At 40.7% G+C, this 25,581-nt stretch overlaps 2 protein-coding genes across 2 annotated transcripts in view; one reads left to right on the top strand and one right to left on the bottom strand.

Annotated features, from left to right (window-relative positions):
- LOC138056710 (TBC1 domain family member 30-like) overlaps positions 1 to 2,692 on the top strand; it is an 11,530-nt gene extending 8,838 nt beyond the window's left edge. The window contains exon 9 of the mRNA XM_068902568.1: positions 1 to 2,692. This exon is cut by the window's left edge and continues 1 nt beyond it. Coding sequence (XP_068758669.1) covers positions 1 to 1,409 — 1,409 coding nt within the window. The 3' untranslated portion in view covers positions 1,410 to 2,692.
- Positions 2,693 to 9,002: 6,310 nt separating this feature from the next.
- LOC138055827 (probable ATP-dependent DNA helicase HFM1) lies at positions 9,003 to 25,497 on the bottom strand. Its single transcript, XM_068901697.1, has 30 exons — positions 25,353 to 25,497; positions 24,062 to 24,213; positions 23,358 to 23,438; positions 22,431 to 22,592; positions 22,260 to 22,306; positions 21,884 to 22,037; positions 21,555 to 21,643; positions 21,437 to 21,480; positions 21,206 to 21,307; positions 20,940 to 20,965; positions 20,606 to 20,725; positions 20,279 to 20,326; positions 20,118 to 20,164; positions 19,546 to 19,679; positions 18,411 to 18,458; positions 18,221 to 18,301; positions 16,830 to 16,921; positions 16,103 to 16,209; positions 15,927 to 15,974; positions 14,790 to 14,853; positions 14,585 to 14,618; positions 14,199 to 14,280; positions 14,000 to 14,046; positions 13,814 to 13,899; positions 13,373 to 13,405; positions 13,050 to 13,100; positions 12,732 to 12,892; positions 11,319 to 11,425; positions 9,748 to 9,809; positions 9,003 to 9,086 (listed from the first exon to the last, which is right to left on the bottom strand). Exons 1-30 carry the CDS (start codon positions 25,480 to 25,482, stop codon positions 9,003 to 9,005), a joined length of 2,523 nt encoding a protein of 840 aa, XP_068757798.1. The 5' UTR covers positions 25,483 to 25,497.
- Positions 25,498 to 25,581: the final 84 nt, after the last annotated feature.

Consider the following 25,581-nt stretch of genomic DNA (forward strand, 5'->3'; position numbering starts at 1 on the left):
AAGTTTATTCCTTAGCGCCGTTTCCTTTACCCAGCTTAGCTGAGCTTAGAGAGCAATACACCTACAACATCAATCCATTTTCTGACATCACTGGTGACCGGAATCCGCAGTCAGCATTGGGACGTGGTTCCAGTGATGAAGAGGACGACGCAGACGATCTAGAAGGAGTCAGTTGCTTAGGGGCTTTCTTACCCTTTTCGGACATTGTCCCTGGTAACGGAATGAAGGCGATAGGTCAAGGAGTCGAGGACGTCAGTGATATTGCTGCGGCAAGCCCTGGTGTTTTTGCCACCGACGGTTACTCGCCATTGCCGTATACGACAAAGCAGTTTGGTTCTAGGGGAAGTCGGGTTCAAGAAGAGATGTCATTCTTACAAAAGCAGTATGCAAGAATGAGGCAAATGCAACAAAATGCTGTGGTGGTGTTTTCAGAGGCTACAGTGAAAAACATACAGGAATCTGAAAAACGAAAAAGTATTCCTGCAGCGATTAATCATCTCCTTGTGTCTGCGACAAAACGGAAGAGTAAAACTTCCAAAACCCGTTTCACGGATAAGAAAGGCGGCGAAGGGAAGACCGCGGAAAGAGTGTCGGATGGCCGGTATGACAAGGGTGAAGCGAAACCGGAAGTGAAACCGAATGCTTACGAAATGGAAAGTATGCAGCATTTGAATGAATTGTTTAAGGGAGACCAAAAGAAACCTAATGAGACAAAAAATGGCCCAACTGAGGAGGAAAAATTAAAAAGCTTGGACAAACAATCTGAAATTAAAAGGGCGGAGGATTTAGGAATTAAAAGAGACGACGAGGAGAAATGTGTAAGAAGCGAAGAGAAATGTAAAAGTGTTGAACTACCGCCCTCGAAAAAGGAAAAACGAGTTACTTCGAATTCGCATAAGATCCAGCACGTTGGATTAAATGGCGAAGTATCTTCTTTAGAAACTGTCAAATCGACGCAAAGTCGTCCTGTTTTTCCTTCCCTCAAGCCTGCGCATAAGCCACCAAAAATTACTGTAGCGGAATCAACGTCGTTAACAGTAACTCCAGCAAGTAACCACTCGGTGAATCACGCACCCAAAGCTGTCAGAGTGCCTGACAAAAGTAACTCAAGTGTACCTGAAACGGGTATCAGTAGCTTCGGCGGGACGGGACGGACGTATTCCCTAGGAATTACGAAGGATAATGCCAATAGTTCATGGCTCTTGGAAGAGGACAGGCGGTGTAAGTATCCCGAAAACTTCAACCCGTTTCCTCAGCGGAACAAACATCCCAGCCGGAGCAGGATTTTGTACGGTAACGTGTCGGAGAAGGGCGCCAAGCGCATAGATGCTTTTCAAGGAAAAAAAGAGGGGAAACAAGGCTTAAATGGAGTTGCATTGAATGGGACATCAGAGGGTAAACGAAGTTAGCCATGAAGACTCATGTCACATCGTTCGCATGCTTTCGTCTTTCTTACACATGCATATTTCCTGGATGATACACTACGAAGTAAAAACGCAAAAAATACGATCCGGTAGGTTTTCCACGTAATTTAACAAGGTTATTTCCGATTTCTGGTCGTAGCCGCTACGTGCGCGAAGTTATACCAAGGTAACCATGGAACACGATTTGAGTAATTGAAGACTCGATATGTCGAACTGAATGATATTTTGTACGCGCAAATTCTCGTTTAGCCGAGGTTCTCTTGAGGCCGTACGAATTTGGTCAGGACGACGCATTGACTCAGTGACGACTTCGAAGATAAGGACCATCAAGTGTTGCTAATTGTTAGCATTTCCTTATCAAAAATGACAGTAAAAAGGCCAGGCCAAGATTGGGCGGTGAAAGTGTAGAATAATACTAGCTTATGTTATGATAACCATTATTTAAATTAAGTGAGTGAATATTATAAATACGTGGTCTGTAAATTATCAAGCAAATTGCGAGGAGTCAATTTTATCACAGAATCTGTACGGGAGATGGAGGTTAGGTCAATTCGAATCTTAGGATGATTGTTACCAGTTGTGGTCAAGCCAATGCCTTGTTGACCGACAGAACATCGCTTGGATGGTTTGCCATCAAACAAGCTGTTGTCTAGTGGAAACCAGGCATGTGGTTAATTTGTGCAAAGGATTTATTCAGTCCCATTTCCTTTTCTGAAATGAATTTTCCGTCACAAGTTTAAAGCCCTCGAGTTTTACCTTTTTCCATGTCACTCCAACTTTTCGTAAAAAGTGGTGAACTTACTTCAAAAGTAAGCCTCTTGGGGAGGAACGAAGATCGGACTCGAGAGAGAGGCGGAAATCGAGCCGATACCAACCCTGAAAATTTTAGTTATTTTTCGGTCTCAACAGACCAGTTTGTCTCACTGAAACTTCATTGAAAACGAAGTGTTACATCATTGCTCTATCTACATGGGAGATTATTTATTTACGTTAGTAACATTGTCTGACAAATTAATTGCTAAGGATTTTACTTGTTAAGCCTCGGCTTTTGTAACTGAACAATAATTTTCGAATTCCTCGTGATGATGTATTTGTAATTTAGTAAACGCGAAGTATTTATTTTTGAGGGTAAAGTGTATAGTAAATTCTTATTACTGAATCTGTAATACAAAACTCACAAGGATTTGAACCAATTAGAACAAATTAAGGTATTTTATTGGTTTACAAAATAAAATCAATTTTAAAATGCTCAAAAGCAATGAAAGGTATTATTGATGAGTGTTTACGGTGATCGACAAAAATGAAAGCAACCCTCTTGTTCAGTCAAGCCCCACCCACCGGTTATTTCAGTTCCGGTGTCCTAGCGAATTTGGACCCCCCTAGATTTAGACCCCCGGTACAAATTCACTGGCGGATTTGGAACTGTTTATTGAGGTTTATCGAGGTAGAGTTAGAGATTGGATTAGGAAAACTGACCGATACCAAAGCATAAATCTTTGAGAAAAAGCCCAGATCAGTTAATTTTTCAGTAGAGGTTGTTTAAAGCATCCATGGCGGCATTTCGTAAAGTAGATGCGAATTTTATTTCCTTTCTGACAGAAGCTTAAATCACGCGCTAGGAACTCATGGAATTGTCGAGTTAATTTTTTAGAAAGGAGAAGACTCTCAAGTCAAGGCCTGGCCAAACGCTCGCAACATCTTGCAACATTGTTGGGCACAACATGTTGTGTGCGTTTGTTCACCCTGTTGCGATATGTTGCGTGCGTTTGGCCAGTCCATTCAACACATGTCACAACATCATGCAACAATGTTGCAAGATGTTGCGTTGAAATGTTGCGAGCGTTTGGCCAGGCCTTCAGATTCAAGCTTCAGTGAAAGTTGTTTAAAGCGCGCGCTTTGTGGCATTTCGTAATGCGTTGTTTCTTTCTTAGTTCTTTTTTGTTCCATTTGATAGTTTGAATGGGTGGCGCTTTCACAAAGGAGGTGCCACTTTTTGAAGTACATGCAAGACCACTTGGTTGGAAAAGTTTACTTAACTGCAAGGCTTCGAAGATTTTTCATTTTTTCATAACCAAACCTTTCCAGTCATTAGTTCTCGTATTAAGTAAAGTTTCTTACAACTAAAAACAATTTGCAGAGGAATTTTATTACCTTAATCAAAAGAACCCTTATTTTCAGGGAGGTCTAAATCCTTTAGTGGATCTGGACGGGGGGGTCCGAATCCACGGGGGGGGTGGGGGGGGGTCTAAATCCGTTGTGACACCGATCTTCGAAGTTCTCCACGTCTTGAAAAGGCGCTGGTATATTTACTAATATCAAACCAATGTAAAGAATGCAAAAATATAAATGCAGTGTATTCTAACTACATTCGCAATTGACGTAAAGTACGAAGTCTGAAATTGTTACAGTAAGGACACTTGAACCGTGAACACTTGACATTTTTGTGTACATTGTTTTTTTCGACGACGAAGAAATAAAGGGTCTTCTTATGATGTATAGTGTTACATGTATAGCATTTTGTAAATGTAAAAACATTAAATACTCTTGTCAAAAGGACGAGCCCACATTCTATAGTTACTAAAAAAATGTACAAAAAAATATCAAGTGTTCATGGTTCGAGTGTCCTCACTGTAAAAGCTTGCGGAGATAATGAAATATCTGTGAATCACATTTTTTGTGATGTGGGACGTTCAAATGTCCCAGTATCTAAATGTTATCTTCTTTCTTTTTAGTCAAAGTCGATACTATTGAAGATGAACGAATAGGCCATTTCCGAGTTTAAGTCTGCCTCCTCTTGTCAAAGCGAGTGCAAGTGCAAAGTTTATCTTATGAAAATTAGTTTTAATTCATATGTAAAGTAGAACTAATTACCATCGCAAAAACTTCGCACATAGACTCGCTTTGAAGAGGAGGCAGACATGAACTCGGAAATGGCCTATTATAGGAGTTTCCTTTTCCTCTACAGGAATACTTCCCAGATTTTCTGTTTCACAACGTGGTGTTGAAAATCCCAGCAAATGCGTCTTGATCCTCGTTTTCTCGTTCACTGAAACCGATATAAGAGGATTTGGAATCAAACGATTACCGGTCCTGCTGATATTGATCAATCTTTTTGCTGATATCCTGAACTCACCTTTCCTAAGGTCAAAATCTAGACTAAGCACCTAAGATACTGATAACTGACTTACCACTTTAATGACTTGGAGGAGAAGAAGGAAGAACGAATGGGACTGCAAGATAAAATAGATAAGCTGAGTAAAAAAATATTAAAACGACCTTGATCGCAATGGGTTTCCTGAACTCTTCGATATTCCTAGGGCAGTTATTGCCCTACCTTCTCCCAGAATCAAGCAATTCTTGGGTATCACTCACGTGATCAACAGCCATGTTGAACAAAAGAAAAAGTTTGCGTAACAATAGCGTTCAATTCCCGGAGGATTGGGTCGGGACACCAACATGGCCGCCGTTTCATTGTTTGGGGACACCAACATGGCGGCCGCGACGTCACGTGAAAACCAAGAATTACTTCAAATTTATCTGCTTTTTGGAAAGTTTGCACCGGGAAATTGGGCAAGTGAAATGAAGAACAGGTGAATTTTGCAAGTACGCACCTACATGTAGTTGCAAACATTTCACAAACCCTCATACACAAGCATTTTCCATCATGGATATAATGGCCATTTTTATACTAGAGACGCATAATCCGTCCAGACGAATTATGCGTCCGTCGTGTTATTCGTCTAGTGTAAAGACGGGACGAACTACTAGTGTAAAAACGGTCATTTTTAGAGAAGAAAATTTCTGATATCACATTTACCTTTGTGTAGCTCTTTTTGGACTCAAATCGCCAGAAGCCACAGGCAGACTGCTATCTTTCACGCATGTTCCTTTATCATTGTGTCTGTCTGAACTGCTGGAGCTTGCTTTGGCGTCTTTTTGAAAGTCTGGGGAACAACGTTTCGGAATCGGTGGCGAAGTGTGAACGGCCAAAGTATCCCAGTCTTCGTCGGTCGTAAGCTCATTCAGGAATTCATCTGTCAGTGGACTCCATTCATGACTTTTAGGACTCCCTTCTCTTGTAACTGTACAGTTTATGCGGCTTTGGCATAGATCCCTGTGCGCACGTCTTGCAGACCCCGAATAATCCTCAGTCTCGAAATTATCCGATCCTGGGGAGTGTTGTGTCGTTGGGCTCCCAGAGCGCTTTACAACCGCAAGATCTTTCATCCCAAGTGTGGATTGTGGAAATGAAATAAAACAAGGAACTCCTTGAGGACCAGGATAAAAGTCAACTGAATCTGGGCTAAGGGTCAGGGATGGACCATCTCTGTTATTATTTCTTTTCACCGGACTGCTGCTACTCGCGGAGGAAAAGGCGGCCCCTGCATTTTTCGCCTGAGACCCGGATAGAAATTGTAAGCTCCTGTCAAGTGTCCGTTTGGCGTCAAGGGTATTTCTTTGTTGTCTCTCCAGGGCAGGTTTGTTGAAGTAATTTGATTTTGACTGACTTTGCACCTCTGGACTAGCGAATAAGTCATTATCATCACTTGGAATCAAGGTAAGATCATTTTCATTCCACAATTCCTCCACAGAAAAGCACGGCAGCTCATCGTTAAAGAAATCTAATGAAAAAAAAAAACAAAACAAAACAAAGAAAGAAAGGTATTAGGTCATATCATATCATATCTCTTTATTTACCCTCGGATTTTTAGAGTAGCTTGGTGTAGCTAATATCTCCGAGCATTTACCCTCCTAACCATGATACATCACAGAAGACAGACCACAACACCGGGAACTACATGCCCTACTCTTTACGACAAGTGTGCGGGTTCTTTTACGTCCCACAGGGTTATGAACATTGAAGGGTTTGAGACGGGATATCATATCTCTTTATTTACCCTCGGATTTTTAGAGTAGCTTTGTGTAGCTAATATCTCCGAGCATTTACCCTCCTAACCATGATACATCACAGAAGACAGACCACAACACCGGGAACTACATGCCCTACTCTTTACGGCAAGTGTGCGGGTTCTTTTAAGTCCCACAGGGTTATGAGCATTGAAGGGTTTTGAGACGGGACCTCCGGCTTATCGTCCTTATCCGAGAAGACTAGAGAGTCTAACCATTTGCAGATGTAATTACAAAGGCAGCACTTTCTCCTCAGTTATTTAAAGACCCTGAGTGTTGGTCCGGCCGGAGTTGAACTCACGACCTCCCGCGTGACAGCCCGTTGCTCAACCAATCAGCTGCTACGCCTTGTAATTTTTTTCTCTCTGGAAACCAAAAGTACAACACACAATAACACAGAATTATTCTTTTGCCAGACTGTACCACTGCCCAGAGATTATTTATTCAGGATGTTAGGGGTGGGAATCGAAGGCAATTAGGAACGAATTTTACGCACTTCTGTCGGCTTGCGAACATTTCATTACAAGAATGACTCGAATAAATGAGAGAGGGTAGAAAAAATCACATGGATACCATCGTCATCGGTTAAATCCACCATCAAACTCTTTTGTTCATCCACTGGTCTTTTGTGCCATTTATGCTCTTCCCAACTTCTTCCAAAATGTCTTTTCATTGGCGAAAAGTCACAAGACTCGGTCTTCGCCTGACAGCTATCCGCGTTATTGTTGTAAGAGGTCTTGCGATTGTAACCAAATCTTTCACTTAGAGTCAGATCCACGACATCGCTGTTTTGTCCAGTTTCAGGCCCCAACATCTTCACACAGGAATGCGTTAAAATAACGTTAGTATATCAACTCAGTAAACTACTCAAAAACTCGATTAAATGAGCATAAGAATCCTTTTTGCTAACTGTAAAAAGTTTAAAGCAAAAAACCGTTTTGGGTTTACGAAATCGCTGTTGTTTGTTTCAGGCCCTGATATCTTTACATACTAGGTTTGTATTTCAACAGTAATGGTTCGTGAAGCAAACACACAAGATTTCAATAAAACAACGAATACTTCTTGCCAGTTATAAGAATTGGGCTGGATTTCCATCATGGAAGTTTGAGGTAAATGTTCCACGGTATGGTCTCATTGGCATCCTCCCGAGGAAAGACTTTTTTCCTTACACTGGGTGACCACGACCATAATTATCAAACGTTTGTGAACCATATCTTCTTCGAGGGATTGATTTCACTGATGGCGTAAGTTCTAGAAAGGAATACGGGGTACTTATTTTCCTTGGCAGGCCTTTTTCGCGTTTGTTCTTCTTATGTTCAGCCCTTCTTTCCTATAGATTTTACACCTCCTCCCCCCTCCTTTCGCAATCCCACTCTAGTTTCTCCAAGAGAAATATTATTAGAAGAGCACCTTATACCTTAAGGCGTTTTGCAGCAAGTGTTCCAGGTATCGCTTGAGTCCTTTGGTGAAGATTTTTCAGATAAGAATCCATATGATTCTGAGCTGCGCCCTCCACATTCTTATGCGAAGTTGTATCTGTAAGACATCAAAAGTTATAGTTTGTCATTTGCGTTTATTTCCCCCATGCACTTTGTCCAGATACCATGCACGGGGACATGTCTCAAAGGATAGGGGCACGAAAGAATCATCCAAAAACAAATGGCGAGTCTATCACGAGAAGAGGTTTCGAGAAAAAAAAATAATTTGAGTTATCTTACCTTGTGGAATTAACGTCGTTGCTTTTTTATGCTGTTCGATCCAAAGAGAGATGACATACATATATGAATTAAATTCATGAGTGAAGGTATTGCGTTTGGAGGAGGGCTCTGGTTTATTTATGGAGCAAAAAAATAAAATATAGCATATTGCAGAATAAGAAGATTATATTAAGAGAGAACGATCAAACTGAACTTACTTCTGACTTCTTTTTGTTTGCTTTCAAAATAACACCTTGCTTGCAGCAGTCATGGTTACATGTATGTTGCGTTATGGAAGTTGACTTGATTTTAATAAATGTCGACTGGAACTGAATCACGGTAACAAGATGATCAACAGGTCATGTCAATTTTTTTCTAAGATGTACTTACAGTTGAGTTTTGAATAAACGTTCGTATCTGAATAAAAGGATATATTTCTTTATTTAAACAGCGGTGATTGCAAGGAACTCTGGGTGCCTCGGCTTTCAAAGAAGTCGAACCTTTCCTCTCTGTAGTGATTAGAAACCAAAGGAATTATGGCGATAAATTACATCATTCATTCAAAAGGTATGCGGGGCTTTGCACTATCAATGCACATCAATGATTATTGATACAATCGCAATCAAAATTTGCCAGTAAACTGAATTTAATGTCGTAAATCCAAAACCAAAGTAACGCAAAGCCTACTAACGACAAAGCGTGACGTGATGAACCTCTTATCACCTGAAAGTCGCTCAAAATGCTGTTAAATTTGCCTTAGTTGGTCATTGGCTGAATTAATGACGCGAGAGTTTTAAGCTAATCAATATGCGCAGCAATACAAAAGCTATCATCTACATCTAGTACATGTTCCAGCACTCGGCAAAGTCTTTTTGACTTGTGGCTGTTTCTGCTTAGGTGGTCTCATACACCGCAAGCCTTTTTAGAGACATCACGCCAAGCCGGCCACTTCTGCTGGTGAGAACCTTATCATTCATTCGTTGGATATACCTGTATTTGTGTTGGATTCATCTTTTCTCTTGCTTTGAGGCGTACTCACTCTTGGTTCTCGCTTCATCTTTGAAAAAATAAAAGTAAAAACTATGTTAAGATATTGGGTTGGAAACTGATAATAATAACGGAACAAAGCTAGAATAGGTTTTGGTTCGAGGGAGGTAGATAGGTAATACGCATACGTTGATTCTATTGAAAGTATAAACACGCTGGTTCCAACAACTCTGGGTTCATAGGAGGGCGCGTTTGTACACAATGAAAATGAAAGGGACAAAAGCTAAGAATTACACATGGCTGTCAATTAGTAGAAGACACACGGCCACTCTCAGAGATGTGAGGGTGGTTGCTGGGCTGCCATGTGGGTGGTCGTGAGTTCGACTCCGGCCGTCGACCAACACTCAGGGTATTAAAATAACTGAGGAGAAAGTTCTGCCTTTGTAATTACACCCGCAAGGGGTTAGATATCCTAGTCTTCTCGGATAAGGACGATAAATAGTAGGCCCCGTCTCGCATCACTTGTGTGAGACGTTAAAAGGACCTACACACTGTTCCAGAAGACTAGGGGACCTAGTCTCCGGTGCGGTGGTCTCTCCTTTATTCTGTTCTGGAGGCACCTGTGTAAACTATCGGTACTTGTCATTCAGCTAAGATTGTAAACTGGACGGCTGCCATTTGCGCCATAAAAGAAGTCTGGCAAAGTCCCCCACGAAGTGTTGTTCACTTACCGTAAGGGGGAATTGGTTACCAATGTAATGAGGAGAATAGGTTGTACTCACATCCAAGCCAACTGCAAAGGACACGAATACATGCTTCCTTGACTAAAGCTTTACTTAATTATGAACTTATTTTAACTGTCAACTTGGGTAGTAATTGGAGATACTGCACAGAAATTAAAAAAAAGACATTTCATATCAAATATCGTTGGTTGGTTTTGAGGAGAAGGGGAAACTACAGAACCCGGAGGAAAAGCACTTGGAGAAAAATAGATAGCCAACGAATTCAAACTACATGTGACGCCAAGTATAGGAATCGAACCCGGGCAACACTGATGTAAAGCGAGTGCTCTCACCACTACGCTAACCATGCACCATTTTGAGGCACATTGCCAAAGTAGTTAGAAAGATTAGAAGTGCATGATCTTTTTTGTTTTCGTTTTCGTAAAACCTTGTTTAGTAGCGTTCTAAGCCCCGTAACCTGCTTAACTGACGGAATCGTTGAGCGCGCGATTCTGTTGTGTTCGCGCTACAAGAGACAAATGGCGAAGGTAGCGTATCGTTTCATTGCTCTGCCGCACAATTTATCTTGAGAGCAAATTATTTGATAGAACTGAGAATATATGATATTTTCCTCATATGTGAACTGCGGTGTATTATGTTCTCAATGATCATCGTGAGCAGTAGCAAGCCTGATTAAGGCAGCAAATGAATGAAGAGGATACTTTCTAAAGAAACTGTGGTGCTGCGTCGGTGGGGAAGTAGTATACAAAAATTTGGTTTTATCAACGGAGTTGATAATGTAAATTGCCCACCGTACAGAGATTCTAAAAACTGCCGTTTCGAGCGTTATCCCTTCGTCAGAGCGATTCGCTCTGAGTGTTTTCAAAACAATGCGGTTTCATCTGTCGTGTAAACAGCGAAACAGCATCGATTTGAATACGGTTTCTATTTTGGCGCCAAATTTGCATTGTTCAATTCAAAATAGTGAATTTAGCACGTAGTGCAGCGTCGCTTATATCATTATGACTTGAATTTTTTGGTGAAAATAGTTCTCGGCTGTGTAAACACCTCCAAACCGCATCAATTTTGACGCTGTTACGGAGTCGTGAAACTGCGTTCGTGTAAAGAAGGGAAGGGAACTTTATTTAAGTGTCTAGTCGTTCTAGCGCTGGAGAGCTAATTGGGGACACTGTAAACTGAAATGAACAATGAAAGTAAATTAAGTCAAATGTTGGTTTTTGAGGAGAGGGGAAAGCGGAGTGCCCGGAGAAAACCTCTCGGTGCAGAGAAGAGAACCAACAAACTGCTGGTTTGTTGCCTAAAATCCAGGCTTGAACGGAACTCGAACCCATGACAGCGCAACCCATGCTCACATGGAAGAACAAGTGACTTCCTCCCAGTTGGCTTGTTAGCTCAGCTGGTAGAGCAAGTGCACCGCAATAGCAAGGTTATAAATCCGAGTCCCGTTCAAGACTAGATTTTTTCAGGCTTCTTTCGCAACTCCTCCGGCAAGTTGCTTCGGAACAGCGATGATCACTTTCACTGAGACCTAAATTATTTGCCCAGTATAGCAGCAATACCATAGTCCTGACTGATGAGATTGATTGAAAGTTCTGATGATTGGATTGGTGCTCGCTGTACTTCCACTTTCTTACTCCAGTAACCTTCCTTCATGAAAAATGTGTCTCTAAGAAAAAATGAATTCAAATTTCACACACTTAACACAAACAGCCCTTTCTGGCGCATTTAAAAGAAATAGCTGAGGCTGTATATATAAGAGACTCAGCAGAGGACGATTATTGTCTGTTTTTTAAGCAGCCCCGCCCCTTTTTACGATCTATTAAGTTAAAGTTAGTGCTCGGTCGGTATCTAAATCAAAGAAAAAACTGCCAGTCCTGCAGGTAAGTTGTTTTGTCATGGAAAGCCATTACGCTGTATTTCTTGAAGTGTTTCTTGAAATGTCACAACTGAAGTAAAGCAGGAGCTATGACTAGTAACTTCCCCACGATTGTTGCGTGACGTCACAAAGAACGGCTCGATCCGTGGGAGACTAGATGTTAAAAAAAAAAAAATCATTACTCAGAAGAGAAATATGTGAGTTGTAAGCTCCAAATTCTGCGCTCTTGCACATAGTATTTGCTATCCTTACAATGCTATTTATTCAGTCATTTTGTGGTCAGGACCAAGAGAAAATGAGGGGACAGAGAGGGAGGCTCAGGGCGTTGGCCGGGATATGTTATGTTCACGAAAGTTATTTTTAGACGAGCGGAAGTCTTTGCTGTAGCGGAAGTATGTCTTCCGAGACGTCCGCATGCAGTCTTGCCTCGCTCTCAGGTTCTTAGTGAAAAGAGAAAATGATGGCGCACGTGGAAGGCTGATGAATATATATTTTCTTTCAAACATCGGACCGAGGTTAGCCTGCATGCGGACGTCTCGGAAGACTTCCGCTCGTCTAAAAATAACTTTCGTGGACATGACATATCCCAAGGGCTGGACCGGGAGCCTCCCTCTCTGTCCCCTCATTTTCTCTTGTCAGGACATAACATGAACAATGATTCCGTAAAATTCATGATTAAACGTTACCATAATCTTACCAAAAAATACCTGTTTTAACAGAATCTTCTGTCATCTTCAGTTTAAATTACAATGTATAGAGTTGAATACATAGTGTGCGCAAAATGCTAATAAACTATAAAGAACAAAAGGAAACATGACAATGTAAAATATTGCAAAGAAAGTTTTAAATTGACATGATAACGTTGCTGAAAAATGGGAAAAACCTACACTAAATCATCAACTTTATAATGCCAATTTAAAACTTTCTTTGTAATATTTTACATTGTTATCACGGTTTCCTTTTGTTCTTATAGCTTATTAGTATTTTGCGCACACTATATATTCAACTCTGTACTTTGTAATTCAAACTGAAAATGACAAGATTCTGTTAAAAAATGTATTTTTTTATAAAACATTGTGTTATTTCTTAAAATTACCCTAATCTCTGTTTGAAGACAACTTTGTTATCTGCATCGCCAATCAGCAGAACGATAAAGTGACTGATTCTTTCTGAGCTAATAGCCTCTTTCCGTTTGATGTAATTCGTCATGGTTATTGTAACAATAATCTCTGCACGATTTGACTGATGTCTTCCAGTCTGTTCCATAAAAACAAAAAAAAAATTGTTAGTGATGGTAAACACAGGTAAAAGTACTTTTAAGGTACCCCACAAAGCAACGAAAACTTGGAAAGTACATGAAACGATCACAGGATTTATCCTGACGCTAAATAATGACGTCATTAAATCAACTGACCTGATGAACAGACACCTCGAACTTTGGCAAATTTGAGGCTGCTCCTCGAATCTAAAAAAGCGCATTTATAAAATAACTACACATGACTGCAGGTAGGGTACATTCCATGTTTCATAATGAATAATGTATAATGAACCCGATCTCATTAGAATCGTAACTAAGGTCTCCATAAGCCTTATGATATGTTAACTACATCATGTAACTTACAGAGGTCTGAACATTGAGTGGGTTCATTTGATATCGAGGAAAACAAAAATCCCCTTAACATCCTAACTGACCGTTCTACAAACAGTTGAAAAATGTCAGTGAGTTCTTATCGGTACCTGGTTTCCAAACGGTGGATGGCGATTCACAATCTGGAAAGTAAAATAATTGACAATAACTATTTGTTAATAATTTTTGTTCAATTAATTTCTTATTAAGTTGTGTACTTCCTGGAACCTACCGTAGTTGTTGAAATTGGCGGAGTATCACGTTAAAGAAAGAAAATACCTATCTAAAATTACATCCCTCAGCAGGATAGTACGGGCACTTTGAGTGATAGAGGGCAGCCGTATTCTGCAAGAAGCCTCCTTTTAAGGAGGCTTTTCCTTTTAACGTATTTTTAGATTTTAAAAAATCTAAAAATACGTTTTTGCCGCTTGATTCAAAGATCTAGAGATATAGTAAATATTTTGCCTACGTGAGCTACTCTCCTTTTTTTCTACAACAAGAAAGAACGCGGGGCGGAACTTAAGTAAGGCCCTGGAACTAGCTAGTCTTACCATTTCAATTTCTCGGGGATTTGTTCCCTCAATTTTCATAAATGTTGTTAAGCCAGCGTTGACCATCATATTTGATAAGCTAAGCCCTAAACACAAAACACACGAGTTGAAATTATTGTCTGACTATTCGGGAGCTCTATTATATATTGCGCCTCGCCCACAAACTGTGAAAAGTAAACTGAGTACCAATTTTCTCCAGTTGCCTTGAAACAAACTTGGAATTCTCCCATAGTCTGCCAAGAACAAAGAACAGACACCATGAGTACAGGTTATTACAAAATGTTTTTGTTCTCGGAGCAAATTATAGTCTCACCAGATCTCTTTTGTGGAATCCGTCAGTGAATATATGAGACGAAGCAATGTTTAATTTTACACATGCAATCACCTGGCTTTCATACACTTTGCAAGGACAAGTGAGTTCTGAAGTGCTGTGAAATCACTTTTCAGCATTTGCAGCTCTGTCAAACCTTCAGAAAAAGAAAAATTGGGTTATGACACGTTTCCAATCATCTTTAGAAGGAAGAGTGGATGAGTAGAAGAGTATTTAAGAAATGATGACTTGCATTTTTCCCGGGGGGGGGGGGGAAACTTCGTATATGAAGGTGTGGGAATGCTCGTCGAAAATTTTGAATTAAACTCCTAAAGTAGACCGATCAAAATCAGAAATTTACACCATGTAAGCGAGACGACGAGCATCGCCACCCGTTTCATATGCGAGTTCCCTCCCCCCCCGCCATTTTGTATCTGACCACTAACGTTTCAGTCACTTACACCTTGTGATTCTCTGTCCAGAGCGGAAGATTTTCTAAATCAAATCAAGAGAAATCAAGTCATAAGTAACAAAACAAAGAAGTAAATGAACATATGAAGAAATTAATGAAAGAAAGTGTGAGCAAAGGAACTATAACGGATAAATGAAATAGTCAATGACTTGGATGAAAGTCGTGCAAAAATCGATCAACTTTTGAGGACTAACCGTGACATCTTGAGTCAAGGAGAACTCAGCAACGACAAGAGAACCCAGAGTGGCCTGAATAAGGCTGTATATAGAGAAGGAAAAACTGTTTTAAAAACTAAAAAAAATTAATAAAGACCAGAGAAATTTACATAGAAAAATCTTATCTGGAAAAAGCTCAAACTTCCGAATGTTTTTTTATAGAATCCGGCGTAATATTCAGATTGCAGTTTGAACCTAACAAGTCTTTTGTAGCATGAGTCAACGATAGATCTGGCCAAGCAGGAGTGCGCGAATATTCATCTCTAGTTTTCTTTAAAAGTATGGAAAAATTAATATATTTTAACTATTAGATAATGTTAATACGTGATAGATACGCAGTTCAACATAGTGAAGCATGAACATCAACAATTCAGGAACCTTGTTTCACCGGCTTTGTGAGGCAAGAGAACGAGGAGGGGGACATGGGGATTTGCGGTGTTGCGGTGTTGCGGTGTTGATGGTTTTTTCAATGCGGTGATGCGGTGAATAAAATCTCAATTTGCGGTGTTGCGGTGATCGCAAACCCAACGGTGTGCGATGTTTGTGTTTCGCAAGCTACGGTGTTCGGTGAAATGAAATTATTTGCTCCACACTCTGGAAATGTTGTTTTATCGCTTGGCAGCTTTTCGGGTCAACTTCTCAGTAATGTTCATGGAACTTCATACAAACGACCTCTCCGGGTAAGTACAAGAAAACTGATTTACGGGTATCAACAGTATCGACGCGTTGGCATGCATTGACAAGAGTACATTTTGTTGTGTTTATTTTGTGGAAAATTGTTTAGGTATAAACGTGTTATGTCAAGTGTAGACGTTAAAATCATGTAGCTAAAATAAGTTGTTGCGGTGACGGTGTTTCGTCGACTTTTCTTGAGGTGATGCGGTGTTAGTTAATTTTTTTTGCGGTGTTGCGGTGTTTAGGGCCCCCCCCTGTCCCCCTCAACGAGTAGCCGAACGCCCTTCAAACAAGCAGTAACTTAGAAAAAGCTCAGTGTCGTTAAGTTAAATATTTACATTGTTTTAGTTGACTTAAACTAAACGTCATTCTGTTAAACTGGTTAAGCTGGTTCGACAAAAAGCTTTGAGTGCGATAAAAAAAACACTACCAGAAACGCACCAGTTAACCTTTTGTTCTGTTGTCTTGATTCTTCCACTAATCGGAAACCTAACCACAAAAAGGCAAAAGAGAAAGTTTATAGCCATATTTGTCAAAGGTGTCGAACCATTTTCTACACATGAATTAGCGATCAATGAATAACAAATATGATAACTGAAAAATAATAGCTTTTTTACCGTATAGTTTGCTTATTCTTGTCTTTGTTAAGAGCATTCAGTATCCTCTTCTCACTCACACGAAGCTTGACGTCAGAAAATTCCTTACACTTGGACACTAACTCGACCTGGAATTTTTAACATTAGAATCGGTTCAAAACCGGTTCAAGAGTGAATTTCCTAACCTCAGCTCATTCTTTATAGACTTACATTACGTATCTGGATCTAATAATACCTCTGTCAACTGTATAAACTTGAATAAAGATGGACTTCCCAGATTCCAAGAGGATCACAGTACTTAGCTACCATAGACGAGTTCACGAGTTCAACGTGGTCGAAATCGATGGGAGAGTGAAAAGGATTTTAACTCTCAGTTGGTAACACCCATAGGGGAGGCACGGTGGCCTCATGGTTAGTGCGCTCGACTCCGGATCAAGTGGTCCGGGTTCGGGTCCTGGCCCGAGTCCTCTCACGGTACCTCTCTCCGCCCAGGTGTATGAATAGGTACCAGCGAAATGCTGGGAATAACCCTGCGATGGACTAGCATCCCATCCAGGGGGGAGTAGAAATACTCTTAGTCGCTTCATGCGAATGGAAACCGGAGATAAGTGCCGGCCTGATGGGCCTTTTGGCTCGTAAGCAGAGATTATACTTTGGTAACGCCCATGGTTTGATTCTTGCCTTATGGTGAAAAGAATACATTCACTAAGTTTGCCTTGGAGTGAAATCTTCATTGCCGGTCACTTACCATGTCGCTGAGACTTTCTTTTCCTTTGATTTGAAGAAATTGTTTCATGGAATCGAAAGCGATGCAATATCTGGCCATCAGCCGACCTGCGTCTGTGAGGAAGGGAAGCATCGATGCATACAGAAAAAGGTCTCCCGGAATAATTTTCTTAGCTGTGCACTTCGCTACTTATAAATTACAGCAATAACTGAAAACCGGACGTCTGAGGGAATTGGATGGTGACCCTCACGTTGTTGGTACGATATCATGAGAGAGATTTAGCACTGGGTTTTACGTGAAAAGGCAAAAGGCAAGCTACTTTCGGAATACGAATTCTGGGCCATACCGACAACGCACCACTTGGCTCAGTTCCGCAACTGGCTCCGCGCAGATATTACAATTAGTTTCGGTTTCCATAACAGAAAGATTTTTACGGGGTGAGGCAACCCAAAACCTTTAGGGCCAAGTGTCTGGCCCTTCGCTTCGCGATCAATCCGGCATGGTTGAACCTGCCAGGAACCAACTGTTCTCGCCCACAGAGCTCCCGGGATCACTTGGCCACACCAACCTCGTTCCCAGGGCTTTTCAGTCTTCGCCGAGAGGCGGAGAAAAGCCCTGGGAAGGAAGGCAAGGTGAAAACACAGGAGAGAGGCAAACGGCAGGCTTTAGCTTGTTATAAGACAACAGGCAAGAAGTAAGTTAAAATCAAACAAATTTCTTTGATTTTTTCCAAAAAGCAAATTACAGCCTGACTTTGGCCGTTTACCGCAAACGAGATGCTAACGGCAGGCTTTAGCTTGTTATACGACAACAGGCTTTCACGAGAAAACCTTGGCACTTGGACGCGCTTTGAAGAGGAGGCAGACATGAACTCGGGAAATGGCCTATTGCTACGCTTTGTGATTGGTTTGAAAATCTTGCGCCAGATTGTTAACCAAAACCAGCAACGACTTGCACGCGTGATTTTTTTCCTCGCTTTGAGCAAGTTCACATGGAACTGCTATGAATTTGGATTGGTTCATTGCCCTATTTTGCACCTGCTCTAAGGCCAGTTTCGAATTCTCACGGTTGGACTGGATCTGGCATGAAATGGAGGCTAATGCGGGCAAATTATTTTGCATTTGAAGATATTTGTCCGCATTAGCCTCCATTTCATGCCAGATCCAGTCCAGCCGTGAGAATTCGAAAATGGTCTATTGCTTTGGTATTTGTTTTACTTCACTCAATTGAAAACCGCTCTATCTGGACAATTTAAGCAATTGTCGCTGTTTATAGACACCTGAAAAACTCAGATGGCTTTAACGGGATTCGAACCCATGACCTCTGAGATGCGGTGCAATAGTCTACCAACTGAGTCCTTTCACGGGAACACATGAGCCTAACCAATTGACCTAAACCTTACTATTACTTACCCGTAGGCTTAAGATCAAATCCATCATCCATCTTGATAAGCCCAGCCTTTTCCAGTGTGTTTAAACTTTTCAGGCAAAGATCTTTGTAAAAGAAATGAATATCTGTTACACCGAGATAAAACACATCTTTCTTTAATTACAGAAACCGTAAAATTCTACGGACTACCGATGATGTCAGTTGGGAAGTCACCTTGCAACTTTTGTTCAAGGCTTTCTTTCTCAAGTCCCTCAGGTATCCCTGCATATCGAGAAAAATGAACAAAAATTATAAATTAAATGACAAATGTTCTCGTGTCAATGGTTCATTGAACCTTGCAGGATATTGTTTCGTTCATTGAATTCTTAAGAAACTAAATCTACCCATAGATTTGACTGAGTAGAGTGTAATTTGTGAGGTGCTAGTTTTGTACTCCATATGAACCATGTGAGCGTTAGCCCTACTAATGGAAATGGGCCCACACAAGGACAGAGAAAAACTCTGACCAGGGTATGAATTCAGCTGGGAATTGAACCCACGACCTTCGGGCTAGAGATTGTCAGTCTTCCCATCCTTGGGATCCTCTCCCTTGAGAAAAACCTCTCTTACACGACTTATTCAAGCGGTACAGTTTTACAGTTTTTTACAGTTTTACGGTTTTTTACAGTTTTAATCGAGAGCGAAAAAAGAGTTTCGGTTCTGAGAGAGGTAGAATAATAACCACAAAACAATTGGTCCTTTAATGAAAAAAAAAAAAAAAAAACACTGACGTGACGAAGAAATGATTTTTCCGATGGGGCTCGGGTATACTTGGCCTTTGCAGAAGTCGAACCTCCGTTCATGACAGTTTTATGTCTGAAGAGCTAAAACACACGTTCCATTCTGAGAGACTTGGACAACGGCGAAGCCGTCGTCTTCGCACCTGCTTAAATTCCCTAATAATGGGATTTGAATGTAGGGGCCTTTAATTTCATTTAAGTGTTAAAAGTAGTTTCACGATTGCCTTGGATTTTGCATTGCAACTTTAAGTTATTAGCTTGAAAATCGAGCCACTTAATCTACCCCTGGAAGCAATACCGAGAAATAGAGAGAAGCAAAACCAATCGAAACTTGAGAGCGTGCGCTCTTTCCCGCGCTTTGAACAAATGAAATGCAATTTCTTCGGATTGTAATTGTATGATCGTATACTAACTCTTGATTTTAAAGTCCTTTCCTTTTCTCGGCATTCAACTCAGTGATCAGCGTTCTATTTGTTGGTAAATATTGGAAAGGTCATTGTGTTTTCAGTAGACAAAAAAATTATGGTCAGTGACACAGTTGCTGCGGAGATATTTCAAAACTGACTCACCGTAGTACATCGGGTTTTTTAGTATTCTTATGTACAGGAAAGTTGACTTGAGCCATTCCAAAGCAATCGATACATCTGTGATGGTATTGAGAACGATTTCCGCATTTAAGTGTTCAATAAGATGATGGTGCAGGCTGAGAAAAATAAGAATAAATGAATTCGTAAATTCATTCATTCACTATCTTATTGCGAATGAGCGACCATTTCATTCCCATCAGTTACACTATGGCAGCACGATTGACACGTACACCTAATTAATGGTCTTAGCTGCTTAGAGTCTTCTGTAGTAGCGGTAGAACATTTGAAATGTCAATCAAAACGCCATGGTTCGAATCGACTGTGAGAATAAGTTCACTATGAATCACCACATTAAGGCTTTCTGCTCATTTATGAAACCTATCTAAACTAACCAGGTCTGCCGACCAACCATTCAAAATGTAATGTACCGAAAGACTGATAATAATCGCTTGAGGGTATAAGTTCGGTGTGGAGGAAACAAAAGAAAAGAACAAGAAAGTGTTGATCATTCGTAAACTTGAATTAGCGCGTACAGGAGCAACGAAATGACTAACCTGCTCTCTAACTTTTGGGTTCCCTCGAGCAGACCAGTGTACTTTTCCTAAGAAGACAGTTCAAAGTTAACAATGATCGAAGAATCATTGAACCAAGAAATAAGACATGCAAGGTTTGAAATGACTGTTACTATACTGATAGGAGAATTTTTTTCTCAAACCTTGTTAGCATTCGTTGTCAAAATGACGGCAGTGGCAGAAGTGTCAAACTAGATGAAAAGGAGGTAAGGTTTAGTGTGACATTCACATTCTTCAAATTTAACATTAACCCTTTAAAGAAAAAAAACTGAATAGGCCATTTCCGAGTTCATGTCTGCCTCCTCTTCAAAGCGAGTCAAAGTGCAACGTTTTTTGTGGTGGTAATTATGTCTACTTTACATATGAATGAAGACTACGTTTCATAAGAAAAACTTCGCTCTAAGACTCGCTTTGAAGAAGAGGCAGACATGAAAACGGAAATAGTCTATTAAATCAGTGGGTTGAAATACCTGTGGTCTCCCAGCTCTTCCAATCATTTGCAGGATTTGTGTTTCAGAGTACTCTTGAAACACACCCATGACGTAATGTGCTGTAGACTTGATGATAACAAGATGGGCGGGAAGATTTACCTTGAAAAAGAAGAGATTTACATCACACTCACTGGACGGGAGTTTATAACATTGCCATTAAAAAATCGGTGATCATGACTTCTTTTCTTCTGAACTTATGGCCACAAAAGACTGTTTGAAAGCGAAAGAGAATAAAACAAGTCCTGATGATGCAAACGTGATCACTTTTCAGTAGTATCTAGTTTAGGAAAAAGAGAGATTTAAATCTACTCACCCCTACTGCAAGAGTACTAGTAGCAACTGGAATGGAAAGAAAAAACGCAATAAATGAAGAAATCCAGATCGAACCAAACAAGGTTATAGGAAGCTTACTACTTTCTCGTTAAGCCAATCAGAAGCGAATTTTCCGGCAGTTTTTGCTTATTGCAAAAGTTCGTGTATTTTTGCCAAGTTCTTCAGTAAGAGGTTCAATCGATTATGCGCCTGATTTAATTCTGGTTTTAACGATTGTCTCCTTAACTAAGATGTAAGTGTGCTTACATAATACTGGTATGTCACCCTTAATAAACAATGCTTCAATGTTGTGTCTGTCAGTAGGATCTAATCCTGCATGGTGATAGCCAATCCCACAAATCACCAACTCTGAAAACATAGAGAAAAACCGCAATGAGAAACTTGAGGTATGTGGTGCATTAACCATATAAGTTACGAAACTAGACGAAAGAAATAAAATGACAGAAACGTCTAGCCAAAGCGCCGGAGGGAACTCACCTCTTAGTTTTGAATCATGAAGAGAATTTGCTGTCCTTTGAAGCCTTAATAACCGGAATGAATCAAAATTAACGAAATTGTAAAGTCATAATAAGACAGAATAAACCTATAAAAGTACCTTTGCCTGTGTTGTGAGTTCATGATAAATCTCGCGTCCTTCACCAGCATCTGTGCCGCTTGCTGAGCACTCTTTCGTGTTGAACAAAACTGCCGGAAGACAAAACAATATTCACTCAAACCAGACCCTGAAATGGCTTCAAAATGATAACCTCTGACATGAAGTAGTATAAAAAAGATGCCAGACTACACTCGCGACTGTGGCGGACTAGTCTCACATTTGCAGCCCGGGAGGAGGCACATAGCACGGTATCTTAATTACTGTTAACTCGCTTCGAATAGAAATGAATTTCTTTAATTTTAGACACACAGGAATCAAGTTTGTCTTACCACGAGAGTGGGTTTTCGATCCGAGTAAGTCTGAATAATGCTGCTCAGTTTATAGTTCAGCGACAAATCAAAGCCGAAGTCGGAGAAGTTACTGCTTTTGTTAAATCCAAGGACAACTTTTCTCAGCTTCACTGGTCGATACGAATCGTCCATACTGTGAAAAACGCAAAATGAACAACCAGAATACGGACTTAAGATAAGGCCAACAAACATCTCTCTTGGCAATACCACTAATTCTTAACTGAATTATAGTGGAACAATTATTCAGATTTCAATGCTCTTTTTGAGCTTGAATGTAAATATTTCTTTCTTGTAAAGACTGCAGGTCCATTGTATTCTTTCAAGGCCACAATTAAGTCATAGTTTTCAGCTGTACCTGTAATACAATGCCGGGGAATCAATTCCTCCGAGCCAAGAAGCGATCTGTGGGACAGAAATTGGACGGTTTTTCAATAAACGATTGCATCATCGCTGCATTTCACATGAGCGCGTAGTCTCAAAACATTTTTAACACAAATAGTGACGGTTATTGAATTTTCAAACTTACATCCTCGACATTTGGTATAGTAGCTGAGATAGCTATCAACCTCATTCCATCTCTGGTGTTACGATTTGCACCATGCCGAGTCACGGTGGACTGAATTGTCTTCATTCTGCTGATAACAGCTTCAACCGTAGCACCTCTTGCATCATCGTTAAGAAGATGGACCTACGACGCAGTTCAATCATCATCATCATCATCATCATCATCTCTTTATTTACCCTCGGAATTTAGAGTAGCTTGATGTAGCTAGTATCTCTGAGCATTTACCCTCCCAACTATGATACACCACAGCAGACATACCACAACACCGGGAACTCCATGTCCTACTCATTGCGAATAGGGTGTGGGTTTTTTTACGTCCCACAGAGTTTATGAACAAGGGTTGTGATACGGGGCCTAGGGTTTATAGTCCTTATCCGAGGAGACTAGAGAGTCTAACCATTTACAGATGACATTACAAAGGCAGCGCTTTTTCCTCAGTTATTTAAAGACTCTGAGTGTTGGTCCAGCCGGTGTCGAACTCACGAACTCCCGTATGATAGCACGGTGCTCAAGCAACTGAGCCACCGGTGCGCGGTAACAGGTTCATTGCATATTGTGTAGCCAAGGAGGTTAAATTTCGGTCAGATTGAGCCCCAGTGGATTTTGCATTCTGACTTCTTTAAAAAGTGAGAGTGAAAAATCCAAAGAAATCATCAGAGCTGAGATGGGAAATCCGATGCTTTTGGTTGAAATGTTACCTAGCCAAAGTGGGTCGGAGTTACAAGCCTATCAGGTCCAGCTGTACCGTGGCAATCAGGGTTCCAGGAACACGGCTGCGAATGGGACCAAGAGGGAATGAAGCTCCTCCGAACTCCAGGGGCCAAAGGGGGTCTAGCTGGTGCACAAAGTTTTAAGAGCTGCAAATGTGGGTGGTTGGGTGTAACTGACCTCGTCAATTAGAAACAGTCTGACTGATTGAACAAGTGACCTGTTGTCTCTCCATTTTCTGGTCATACTGTCCCATTTCTCCTGTTTGAGAAAGTAACAATACTCTTAAAATTCGACAAATCTGGATTTGGGAAAATTAACGGTATGATACAATAACGTCTGGGAGTTGACCGCTTACTGATCAGAGTAAACAAAAAAGATATTTTTTACCCCTTTTTGCGATGTCATCATATTCTACCTGGTGTTCAGCTGTTCGAAACAATTGGATCTCTCGACAGAGGCGTAAGCACTTTTCTGCAATGGTTTCTCATAGCACAACAACAAGACAAGACAAGTGGGCGACCGCAGTCGAAGGCACCTGAAGGCACCTTTTTCAATGCTTCTACCATGACTTGCGGCATCTACCGCAACTCATGGCAGGGGTGGACGCAACTCCTATCCCGTTGTATAGCACAAGCTGGTCGTAAAAAGGACTCGAGGCAATCGTGTTCTTCTTTGACCATCACCGTTTTTGATCAGTGAAAGCACTTTAGAAATTCAGCATATTTTTTACATTTAAATTGTCAGATCTAAGATAAGTTTTGGCCCAATCTTAAAAAAAAATTGAGTGAAGTGAAGAGCGTTATAGGCTACCTACTCAAAGGACTGTCTCAGCTTGAGCTCATATCACCTCATATAAAATTTAACATTAACATCAAACTTACAGGTGTAGTCATGATAACACTAGTGTTCTGCAACTCATAGTAATCATCCAACTCGCTGTCGCCCGTTACTTCCTTGCATTTTAAGCCGAAGCGCTCGAATTTTTCCTTCCAGTCATGGAATCTTTCGCTACACAACGCTTTCATTGGAGCCACTGGAAGAAAAATGGGCCCGTTTGAAAGTTAGTTTTTCGCTGCAACAACACAATGGTTTTCAAATGAGTGTCGAAAGTAATAAGCGAATTGCTTTGGTTTTGCATTACTTCACTCAGTGACTCTCAGTGATTGGTTTAAAGTTCTCGCGCCACTTTTTCAACCAATCAAAAGTGAAACCGAAACCAACCGTGGCTCGCGCGTACACATTTTCCCGCGCTTTATGTTGGCTACGTTTAATTACTTCGAGGTTTGATTGGTTTACTGGATTGTCTTTGTCCTTTTTGATTGGCCAAAGTAATTACTTTGGTGTTGGTTTTACGACACTCAATTGAAACTCGCTCTAAACTCTAGTCACTATTGGTTTCATTTTAAAATAAACGTTCTAAGTTGAGAAAAATTTGAGACTGTCAGTTTGCTTAATGCATTCATCATTTTGCCATACGTTCCTATTCGTGAGACCTCATTTACGTCACTTGTGATACCAATTCAAATAATACACGTCATACCTACAAAGAATGAAGGGGTAGTTTCTAAAGAAACTGTGGTGCTGCGTCGGTGGGGAAGTAGAATACAAGAATTTGGTTTTATCAACGGAGTTGATAATGTAAATTGGCCACCGTACAGAGATTCTAAAAGCTTTTAGAATCTCTGGACGGTGGCCAATTTACATTATCAACTCCGTTGATAAAACCAAATTCTTGTATACCTACAAAGACTTAACTATTTTTTTTTTCTGTAACTAAGCTAACTTAGGGAAACGGACACCATGTAAACCAAAGCGTTTCACCAAATTTACTGTGGAGTGACTTTAATTTTAGTTGGCATCAGCAAGACTTTTTGAAAAAAGCTTTTGCTTGTGCGTTTTGAATTTCGGATACTTTTTTGGCGGTGCGTCATTTAGCGGACTTCATTTCGTTTACAGTCTCTTTGTACAAGCCAAGCGGGTCAGCCGGCACTCAGCAGAATCATGGAATGGTTACTTTGAGGTAGTGGGTTGTTTTGTTTCAATTTACGATTGAGCCTTACAGGTGGGTGATTGTTCCGTCTGGCTCTCTTTTTTAGCAGCAAAAGTAAAAGCACAATGTTACTAACTAATCATCGTTGCCTTGAACACATATTACTGTTATGCGCAACTCACTGTAGACAACTTTAGCAGATGACACTCCTCCTCCACTATTCATGAGTTGCCTTATAATGGCGAGTTCAAAGATAACTGTTTTGCCTGACCCAGTGGGAGCGCACACTACCATTGGCCTGTCTGTGTACATCACCTCATCAAACACCTTGGACTGCACGATGTTGAAATATGGAAATTGACTGAATACCGCACGGTATGGATGGGCTTAAGGGAGTCTTCGAGTAAAGGA

This window comes from Montipora capricornis, chromosome 7 (genome assembly GCF_036669925.1).
Source record: "Montipora capricornis isolate CH-2021 chromosome 7, ASM3666992v2, whole genome shotgun sequence".
Lineage (NCBI taxonomy): Eukaryota > Metazoa > Cnidaria > Anthozoa > Scleractinia > Acroporidae > Montipora > Montipora capricornis.

Bases quoted from the DNA above. Each gene is read 5' to 3' on its own strand.
- LOC138055827 (XM_068901697.1), bottom strand. From the start codon at position 25,482: ATGTACACAGACAGGCCAATGGTAGTGTGCGCTCCCACTGGGTCAGGC. The intron at 20,726-20,939 runs GTGAGTAGATTT...TTCTTTTTCAAG, and splicing joins CTAGTACTCTTGCAGTAGGG to GTAAATCTTCCCGCCCATCT. The intron at 16,210-16,829 runs GTAAGTGACCGG...TAAAAATTCCAG, and splicing joins AAGAAAGTCTCAGCGACATG to GTCGAGTTAGTGTCCAAGTG.